Source organism: Neoarius graeffei, chromosome 13 (assembly GCF_027579695.1).
Source record: "Neoarius graeffei isolate fNeoGra1 chromosome 13, fNeoGra1.pri, whole genome shotgun sequence".
Lineage (NCBI taxonomy): Eukaryota > Metazoa > Chordata > Actinopteri > Siluriformes > Ariidae > Neoarius > Neoarius graeffei.
Window position 1 is genome coordinate 77,107,042 of NC_083581.1, and position 10,780 is coordinate 77,117,821.

At 43.0% G+C, this 10,780-nt stretch overlaps 1 protein-coding gene across 1 annotated transcript; it reads right to left on the minus strand.

Annotated features, from left to right (window-relative positions):
- Positions 1 to 1,590: 1,590 nt before the first annotated feature.
- Positions 1,591 to 2,428, minus strand: rprm3 (reprimo, TP53 dependent G2 arrest mediator homolog 3). Its single transcript, XM_060937033.1, has one exon. The coding sequence runs from the start codon at positions 2,001 to 2,003 to the stop codon at positions 1,695 to 1,697; it is 309 nt and encodes a 102-aa protein (XP_060793016.1). The 5' UTR covers positions 2,004 to 2,428; the 3' UTR covers positions 1,591 to 1,694.
- Between the last annotated feature and the right edge of the window lie 8,352 nt (positions 2,429 to 10,780).

Here is a 10,780-nt window from a genome sequence, read left to right on the forward strand (position 1 = left end):
AAGTCATGGATTACAGCTTGAAAGTTCCTAGACACTCCAATCAATTCAAAAGGGTGTGAGTGATTTGTTGTTCTTTGAATAAATTTATTTCAGTTAAAGGTTGGATTTTTCTCATTTTTTCAGTGAGAGATAAAACAACTTCACTGAAAAATAGATTTTTTTCTAATCCTTTTTACTAATTTTTACAGGGCGGGGGACAATAATTATGGAGGGCACTGTACATGATGATTTTGTTTATATTCATTCTTTCTTTCATTATTTACACTTATTTTGATACTTAGTTTTTCCTTAGGCGGCACAGTGGTGTAGTGGTTAGCGCTGTCGCCTCACAGCAAGAAGGTCTGGGTTCGAGCCCCGTGGCCAGCGAGGGCCTTTCTGTGTGGAGTTTGCATGTTCTCCCCGTGTCCGCGTGGGTTTCCTCCAGGTGCTCCGGTTTCCCCCACAGTCCAAAGACATGCAGGTTAGGTTAACTGGTGACTCTAAATTGAGCGTAGGTGTGAATGTGAGTGTGAATGGTTGTCTGTGTCTATGTGTCAGCCCTGTGATGACCTGGCGACTTGTCCAGGGTGTACCCCGCCTTTCGCCCGTAGTCAGCTGGGATAGGCTCCAGCTTGCCTGCGACCCTGTAGAAGAATAAAGCGGCTACAGATAATGAGATGAGATGAGATGATTTTTTTCTTACAGGTTAAAAGTAGCATTATGAAGGTGTAGAGATAGTGCTTCTTGGTACTGGCTTTGGTTCCTGACTTTTTGCTCACCCTGTGCTCTACAGATCTACAGTAAATAATGACTTCTGAACCCTAGTCATGTTTTCTCATGCACAATTTAATTTTTCAGTAGAGATAACTCTTCCGATGCTGTGGAAATTTAGATAAACTCATCATCTGCAGGCTTCATCAGTAGGTTTGTTTTGCAGGGTTGGCAGATCGCTGATTTGACCATAAACCAGTTCAAACTGAAATTTTCAAACTTAAATGTAGAAATCACAACTCATCAACATCAGCATCTTCTTCTCCCTTATCCAGCACTGTTGCCAAGTCAGGGTCGATGTGGACCCACATCATATTAGAGCATAGTTTTACGCCGGATGCCTTTCCTGCTGCAATCCTCCCATTTCTGGGCTTGAAAAACAACCATTCACACACACACACACACACACACACACACACACACACACACACACACACGTGGACAATTTAGAGTCACCAGTTAACCTAACCTGCATGTCTTTGGACTGTGGGGGAAACCGGAGCACCCGGAGGAAACCCACGCGGACACGGGGAGAACATGCAAACTCCACACAGAAAGGCCCTCGCCGGCCACGGGGCTCGAACCCGGACCTTCTTGCTGTGAGGTGAGAGCACCGTGCCACCCAAATCACCAACAATCACCTTAAACCATGTTTTCTTTACTACACTCATGTTTGGACAAAAGAACATATTAAAATACAAGACATTTTTTTTTTATTTCAGACATACATTTATTAATTAATTAATTTAAATATTTATTAATTATGCCGTTATTTCAGCATCAGCATGCTTTATTTTGCAGTCCGAAAATTAGAAAGTCAACATGTCTATGTGACCGTTTAAAACAACAAAACAAACAAACAAACAAACCCAAATCACACTGTTTAAAAGTCATGGCGGGTGTGAGCGCGCGAGGCGGGTCACCGGTCCCCGGGTCACCGGGCGTCACGCGGCAGTGGTGATCTCCGCGTCTCTGGACGCTCTGCGCTCCTCCGCCAGGAGGTTCATCATGCTCTCGGATTTGATGAGGAGGTTGCAGCCGAGAAAGAAAACCCCGAAGACGACGGTGAGTGAGAGCACGCAGAGCACGGCGATCTGCACGAGCCGCCCCACCAACTGCTCGCGCTCGAGCAGGAACGCGTCGCCGTTTCCGGGCACAGACGCGGCGGCGGTTGTGAAGTTGCAGCAGGCTCTCGCGCCGTCCAGCTGCTCCTGCGTCCGGTTCAGGACCCCGAATCCCTCAGACGCGTTCATTCCGAGCTGACCCGTTAAAACCGAGTGCGCACTTGGACACCGGTTAGAAGACGCAACATGAAAAATGGTCCAGGATGAGCTGCTGGTGAAACTGTCCAGATGTGCTGCTGGTGAAACTGTCCAGATGTGCTGTCCAGCTTGAAAACGAGAAACCTGCTCCACCACTGTTCATTTACAACTCTACTGATTCGATTCATTTGAACTAAGTGAATCGAATGCGAGTCATTTACAATAGAAAGAATGATCGAGATGTGTTGCTCTGGCTACAGGTTCAACCCAGAGATTTATAGTGTCATTTATAACTAGGAAAAAAAAAAGTGTGGGGGTGGTGGTGGTGTTTAACCCTTAAAGGTTCTTCTGTTTGTGCTCTGGAGGAACTTTGACAAGGTGAAGAAGCAAGCAAAACTATAACAGACCCCTCTGACCATGGCATCACCCTTTTCACCATCTCTGCTCCTCTCCTCTCCGCTCCTCTCCGCTTTGCTGCTCTCTGCTCCTCTCCTCCTCTCCGCTTTGCTGCTCTCTGCTCCTCCTCTCCTCTCCGCTCCTCTCCTCTCTGCTTTGCTGCTTTCTGCTCCTCCTCTCCTCTCCGCTTTGCTGCTCTCTGCTCCTCCTCTCCGCTTTGCTGCTCTCTGCTCCTCTCCTCTCTGCTCTGCTCCTCTCCAGAAGGAAACTGAGCCATTGAAGCTATAGAACATATACACTCTTCTCAACCACAGTGCACATACTGTATTACTGCACCACTGATCAATGCCAATATCACATTGTAATATAATGGATATAATATTGCACAGATATTCAATTGTTCTTGAGTCTAAGATCCCTGTTCTTGGCTGCAGGAATGGAACCCAATGAGTTCTTCTGTTGCATGCTGAGATGCTTTTCTGTTCACCACAGTTGTAAAGAGTGATATGAGTTACTATAGCGTTCCTGGCAAAAAAGCTTGAATCAATCTGCCCATTTTCCTCTGACCCTCTCTCATCAACAAGGCATTTGTTCTTTTTTCCACCCACAGAACTGTCGCTCACTTGCTCACTTGATGGTTGTTTTTGGCACCCTTCTGTGTAAACTCTAGAGACTGTTGTGTGTGAAAACCCCAGGAGATCAGCAGTTTCTGAAATACTCAAACCGACACCCACGCCACAGTGAAAGAAAGTCACACTTCACTGTGAGATCACAATTTTTCCCGTTCTGATGTTTGAACAGTGCGAACATTAACTGAAGCTCTTGATTTGTATCTGCGTGATTTGATTTGATGCATTGTGCTGTTGTCAAGGGATCAGCTGATTAAAGAACTGCATCAAACAGCAGGTGTATTATAGGTGTTCTTAATAAAGTGGCAAGGGATCTATATGGCGGATGTGCCACATAAACTGATTTTTTTTAAAAAAAATCTGTATTTGTTGATATGGTGAAGTTTTCTGTAAGCAGACGTCTAGTTAGCATCTTTGGAAGGAGTCTCTAGTGTCAGTGCTTTGTAACACTCAGAGGTGATGCTGTTTTCTGACATGGGAAAGTCTACAGCACAGAAGGCTCTCTGATTTCTCGGTAACATGATAAGCTGTGGCGGCACGGTGGTGTACTGGTTAGTGCTGTCGCCTCACAGCAAGAAGGTCCGGGTTCGAGCCCTGTGGCCGGCGAGGGCCTTTCTGTGCGGAGTTTGCATGTTCTCCCCGTGTCCGCGTGGGTTTCCTCCGGGTGCTCCGGTTTCCCCCACAGTCCAAAGACATGCAGGTTAGGTTAACTGGTGACTCTAAATTGACCGTAGGTGTGAATGTGAGTGTGAATGGTTGTCTGTGTCTGTGTGTCAGCCCTGTGATGACCTGGTGACTTGTCCAGGGTGTACCCCGCCTTTCTCCCGTAGTCAGCTGGGATAGGCTCCAGCTTGCCTGTGACCCTGTAGAACAGGATAAAGCGGCTACAGATAATGAGATGACAAGCTGCATTTTTTTTTCGTATTCAATTCAAAGAGAGAGAGAGAGAAAAAAGAGAGCCTGGTAAGGAGGAAAGAGTGTTTATAGCTGCTATAATGTGAACGATAACAGAATCTAACTTGTTTTGTGGACGTTCCATAACATTAAAGGTAGACTGCTTTTCAGATTTTTCAAGTGTAGGTCATAAGAAGAATTTTCCCCGACGCCCAATTATTTTTGTTTAGTGGACCGAAAGATACTGAATTCGAATCACAGACTTCCAATTTTATTATTTAAAAAAAAATAGAACAATTAATGAATTTAAAGCAGATACACAGAACCTTTATTTTTAAATACATTTCTGAGTGGATAGTATCTCCATCCTTGACTCTTGTATGCTGCATAAATGGGAATAAAAAAAAATATCTATTTTTGAGAGTTAAAATCGACCACAAAGTTGTCATTGGAGCCGCCCCGCTCAGCCAGCCAGCCCTGAGCGCGTGATGTCACAGTGATAACTGGTTTTAAAGGAACAGTCCACCGTACTTCCATAATGAAATATGCTCTTATCTGAATTGAGACGAGCTGCTCCGTACCTCTCCGAGCTTTGCGTGACCTCCCAGTCAGTCAGACGCAGTCAGACACGCTGTCACTCCTGTTAGCAATGTAGCTAGGCTCAGCATGGCCAATGGTATTTTTTGGGGCTGTAGTTAGATGCGACCAAACTCTTCCACGTTTTTCCTGTTTACATAGGTTTATATGAGCAGTGATATGAAAAAAGTTCAGTTACACAAATTGAACCGTAGCGATTTTCTATGCTATGGAAAGTCCGCACTATAATGACAGGCGTGCTAACACCTTCTGCGCGCTTCGGCAGCGCATTGATATGGAGCTCAGATATCAATGCGCTGTCGAAGCGCGCAGAAGGTGTTAGTACGCCTGTCATTATAGTGCAGACTTTCCATAGCATAGAAAATCGCTACGGTTCAATTTGTGTAACTGAACTTTTTTCATATCACTGCTCATATAAACCTATGTAAACAGGAAAAACGTGGAAGAGTTTGGTCGCATCTAACTACAGCCCCAAAAAATACCATTGGCCATGCTGAGCCTAGCTACATTGCTAACAGGAGTGACAGCACGTCTGACTGCGTCTGACTGACTGGGAGGTTGCGCAAAGCTTGGAGAGGTACGGAGCAGCTCGTCTCAATTCAGATAAGAGCATATTTCATTATGGAAGTACGGTGGACTGTTCCTTTAAGGCCGAGGCCTTTTACAGCTATAGACCAAAGTCATATAAATAAAAAATTATGGTGAAAGTAAGAAATACCATTACTGACTCTCTCAACTAAGATTGATTTGACTTCTTTGATTGTGGGTTGACCCTCATTAAAACAGGATGGGTGTTATAACTTAATGCATGCATGTACATGTTGCATTTCAGTGATAAAACGTAAAAGGCTCATTAAATAATCAGATGAACTGAGACAATCACATTCTGAAGCAAATTAAATAATTTTATACCGGTAACTTAAACACACAATACAAGTTACATGGATTAATCTAAATGCAGGTAAACAACGTGGTTTTTTTTTTTTTATCCAAATGAGAGTCGGAGCTTACCTGTCTGTGTTCTCGCTTCTTGAAGGCCGATCTTGTGGCCGATTGTTTTAAAACAATCTGACTTTCAGTTGTTTGTTCAGTTCTCTGTTCATTCGGTTCTTCCACGTAAGGCCGAGATTGCAGCAATATCCAGTTTAGAAATCAGACAGCTGCTCCACTCATTCACTATTTTGTCCATACGGAGTACTCCGCCATTACTGCTCTCCTCAGGCAATTACTAAAACCTGGGACCGAACAGGACATCACCGGTTTTAGCAACAACCGCTGGGAGGTCACTGCCTGAACGATAATGTCCCGTCCCATCCGTCCCATTCCATCCTGGGTTTTAGCAACAATCCTCAGCTCACTCTGGGAAAACTGGTGCAACTGAACTTTGATTTTTAAAAATAAGTAAATAAATACTTTCCTTTTCTTGTTTTCTTTTTCTTTAATTGTTGGTACTGCACCCTCTTTCAATACAAGCTTATAGCCAACGCTCCTCAACAGATCAGAGGTCTCGTACGAGTCTTCAGTAAAACATGCAGAGCAGAGGAGAGACCACTTCGTAGGCGCCCAATGCGTCTGTGAACTTCTCGCAAAACGCGTCCAAATCTTTGCAGTTTGAACATTCTTGGGCCATGAATGCAACATAAATCCACCTTCTGTCGTGTTGCTGGCGGGTGCAGCAACACATCTACGTGGCATGGTGATAAATTAGCTCAAAATGGAGGATCGGAGTTGCAGTCAGCTCTGTGTTTTAGTATAGCGGAAATGGCGATGAGACTGATGGACTTCCTGCTGTGACGTTACGGACGTCAAGGTCATTCACTCAGACCGCTACCTATATAAAATAACTTTAATCATAAAAATTACTATGTTAGATTTATTGTTAATGATTAAAACTATTCCTGTGCCATTCTTGAGGCCTCAAGGCATTTATAAATGAAAGTGAGGCCATGGCTCTGTGTATATGCTTTAAGGCCACGTGACTAAATTCTCTGCTATTTTTTCCTGCTTCACCATGACCCAATACAAGATACTACGTCATGCATCACGTGGTGGGCTTTCCCCATTCACGCAAGGCATTGTGAGATACAAATTTGAAACAGGAGAGAAAAATGGAGGACGTGAGTGTGCAAATGTAACGGAAAGTGAGAAGAAAAGACGTTATGTTATATCCGAAGGAAAGGAAACGCAGGACCAAACTAATAAATAAATATGGGCGCTCAGCGAGCACCTCGGTGTGATCAGCTGTTCGTTTAGCGACAGAATGATGGAACTGTCAGTGCACGCTCAAAGGTAAACCTGTAGATGGCAGTAATGCAACACTGTGGATGCCAGCTGCTGTAAAACCCAAAAGAAGAAGGTAAACCTGCGCATGCACACACGGACTTCCTCTGTCTGCTTGACTGTGCGAAGCGAGCGATTTCATGCACATTATTTGCTTTAATCCCCTCAAATTAAATAACTTCCCAGCCACAGAATGGCCTGATATTTTGTGAGATATTACAGAAATAAACAGATATCACAATCACCACATTTCACATAGAACTAAATTTCACGGCGGCACGGTGGTGTAGTGGTTAGCACTGTCGCCTAACAGCAAGAAGGTCCGGGTTCGAGCCCCGGGGCCGGCGAGGGCCTTTCTGTGCGGAGTTTGCATGTTCTCCCCGTGTCCGCGTGAGTTTCCTCCGGGTGCTCCGGTTTCCCCCACAGTCCAAAGACATGCAGGTTAGGTTAACTGGTGACTCTAAATTGAGCGTAGGTGTGAATGTGAGTGTGAATGGTTGTCTGTGTCTATGTGTCAGCCCTGTGATGACCTGGAGACTTGTCCAGGGTGTACCCCGCCTTTCACCCGTAGTCAGCTGGGATGGGCTCCAGCTTGCCTGCGACCCTGTAGAAGGACGGAGCGGCTAGAGATAATGAGATGAGATGAGACTAAATTTCACTGATTTTATGAAATTGAAAGGCCATCTAGCTTTAAATATAAGTATAAATGGATAAAATGCACGGCATGTTTATTCATAATAAAGATAAAAAATATTAGCTGATAAATTGCTGCAGTGTAAGTGGAATAAAACACTTTGGGACATGCTGTTATAGAAAGTAAATCAACTTCAGGGTGGTAACAGTAACTTTGCTTTATGTCACATCACACGACTGCATCACTGATTATTTTCCTGTAGTAGCACACCCTCAAGTGTTTCATTCCAGAGAGAGACAGAGGGATTGAAAGGAGGTCCGGGGGCAGTTCTGTGTCTTGCCTCTTGATGGCACTGTTGTGTAATTTATGTCACAGTAACGCCCACACGCATCTGATACCTCTTCCACTGCATCCAAAATGGTCCCCAATCCCTATTTCCTCCAAGTAGCTATATAGATTAAGCATATTCTAGTACCAGCTACACTGTCAGAAATAGGGGTACAGTAGGGGTCCGTTTCTATCCCCCAAGGTACAATTTACACTATTGTACCCCCAAGGGCTCATTATTAGACCTCAAGGTAACTATGTCTACCTTTTTAGGGCTAAAAAGCTACATAGATGTTCCCAAGCAGTATATAAAAATTGTACAAATAAGTACCTTAGAGACAAGCCATTGTACCCTTAAAGGTACAGTAATGTAATTTATTTTCTGCGTGTACACCTTATACTGTATGAACTCTAAATTACTGCAATGCATTGTGGGAATCATGAGCATACTGGATATTTTCCTTAATGCTTTCTTGGGATGGATATTTTTTAAAAAAAATCAAAATAGTGCATTACTGTACATCATGAAATCTAGAGCTGTTCCAGATATACAGCTTGATTTGTCTGATCATTCTGTACATACTGATGGAAATGAATTCACTTTAAATATTTTATAGCATCCATAAAACCAACTGAAACAGTCACATGCTTGCTGCACTCTCTTGTGATGAATTGGGGGGCCTTAAAAAAAAATCAGCGTACACTACCGTTCAAAAGTTTGGGGTCACCCAGACAATTTTGTGTTTTCCATGAAAAGTCACACTTTTATTCACCACCATAAGTTGTAAAATGAATAGAAAATATAGTCAAGACATTTTTCTGGCCATTTTGAGCATTTAATCGACCCCACAAATGTGATGCTCCAGAAACTCAATCTGCTCAAAGGAAGGTCAGTTTTATAGCTTCTCTAAAGAGCTCAACTGTTTTCAGCTGTGCTAACATGATTGTACAAGGGTTTTCTAATCATCCATTAGCCTTCTGAGGCAATGAGCAAACACATTGTACCATTAGAACACTGGAGTGAGAGTTGCTGGAAATGGGCCTCTATACACCTATGGAGATATTGCACCAAAAACCAGACATTTGCAGCTAGAATAGTCATTTAGCACATTAGCAATGTATAGAGTGGATTTCTGATTAGTTTAAAGTGATCTTCATTGAAAAGAACAGTGCTTTTCTTTCAAAAATGAGGACATTTCAAAGTGACCCCAAACTTTTGAACAGTCGTGTATGTTCAAGATTTCGGTGTAAGAATTGCAAAATAAAACAATTTCCAAGTAGCTCATTTCTTGTGTTTCTCATTCATTTAGCTGTTCTGTTTCAGGTGCATTTTTGTGTAACCCTGGTATCTGGTGAGGGATTTTCCCAAGTCTGCAGGTGTCAGTTACATTTGCCATGTGATGTGATAATCTCAGGACTGAGTCTCCTTGCCAGCACACCCCATCACATCTAAGTGGTATTACCGATTTCATTTGGGGAGTGGATATTTTTAAACCCAAACCTAAAGTTCACTGCTGTCCAGCCGGCCGGGCCGCAGCTCAACAGCCCAAAATCACACATCTCCAGAACATAGTGAATGGTGCAAGATATTATTCACTCGTGCCTGCTTCGTTTGCCTGTTTCTATAGTAACAGCAAGATACGAGCTGGTTCTCGATTTGATTCTCGGATGGAATCAGCACGTCATGCAAAACAGATTTTCATGTACAGCAGGTTGTGTGCTCTCATTTGCATAAGATTTTAGCACCTGATAAGGATTCTGAATCATAACATAGGAAATGAGAAGATAATGATGTCATAAAAGTCACAATCTGCTTGCATCATTGTTTTTAAATCGCCAAAGAAATTTAGGATCACTGGGTTTTGAAATCTTGAATAAAAGAAATTAAGCATAATGTACTGTATGCTTGTGTAAGATAAACTCTAAGCTATAACTGTTTGGAAAATAACTCAAATCTTTCACAAGCACAATTTTACTGTTTTTTTCCCCCTGATATTTTGCTGACATATATTTAACAGTTATTCCACGAAATCGAGTTGTACATGAGCTGATAGTTGGCTATAATCCATGTATGACAAGATTGAGTGGAATAACTTTTATTCTATCCACATTCACTGGATTTTGAGAAAACAGAGCATTTTTTATTTTTATTTCTTGCAAATTCGATCAATAAAAACTTTATACAAAATGTCCGACAAAATCGTTTCCGCTTAGAATGTTAGGGGTGGTGGGGGTGTGGTGAGATTAGGATCCAGAAGCAGAACACACAGACAGTAATCCAATAAATAATGTGATTTAATCCAGGGAAAGGGCGTGGCAAAAAGGTAAACAAACAGTATAGAAAAAACAAATAGCAAAAATAGTCCAGAAAAAAAAAAAGGAGACAAAAAAACGAGGTGGGCAAGGACAAAAACCAGGGGTGTCAGAAGCATTTTTAATATATGTGTGTGTGTGTGGGAGACGGCACACTGGTGGGGGGTCTGGGGGTCCTCCCCCAGAAAATTAATTAATTAGATGCCATTTCCTGCATTCTGGTGTATTTTTAACAGGTTGTTAAACACCTAATTTTACCTACAAAAGTCACTTAATTCACTGACTGTTTTAGAAACTCAACAATAAAGGCCTCTGCATGCTCTTGCGACAAGGCTTTCGCAGATAGCTTTTCGCAGACAGTTGTAATTTATCGTTGAGCGGGGAGTAATAGGCGTGCGCGATGTTATTCACTGCCACAACGCAAGGGGGCGCGAAGTCGCTAGGAGTAGTTGGTGGGTGTGGTTAGTGGAGTGTTTATCCTCCGGTTACTTATAATGACTAGAACTGGAGTCATATAGATGTATGTACTTCCTCACTTCCTCGATCAACCGCTCTTCGTGCTGCTCCATCTTCGCTCGTGTTTTTAAAAATGGCGGTCGTGAAAACAAACCAAACCGGGAAAGTAGGGAAGCAGAAGTGCGTGTACAGCGGATGTAGAGTGGACCAATCAGAGCCCTCTTATCTGCGACGCTGTCTGC

Bases quoted from the DNA above. Each gene is read 5' to 3' on its own strand.
- rprm3 (XM_060937033.1), bottom strand. From the start codon at position 2,003: ATGAACGCGTCTGAGGGATTCGGGGTCCTGAACCGGACGCAGGAGCAG.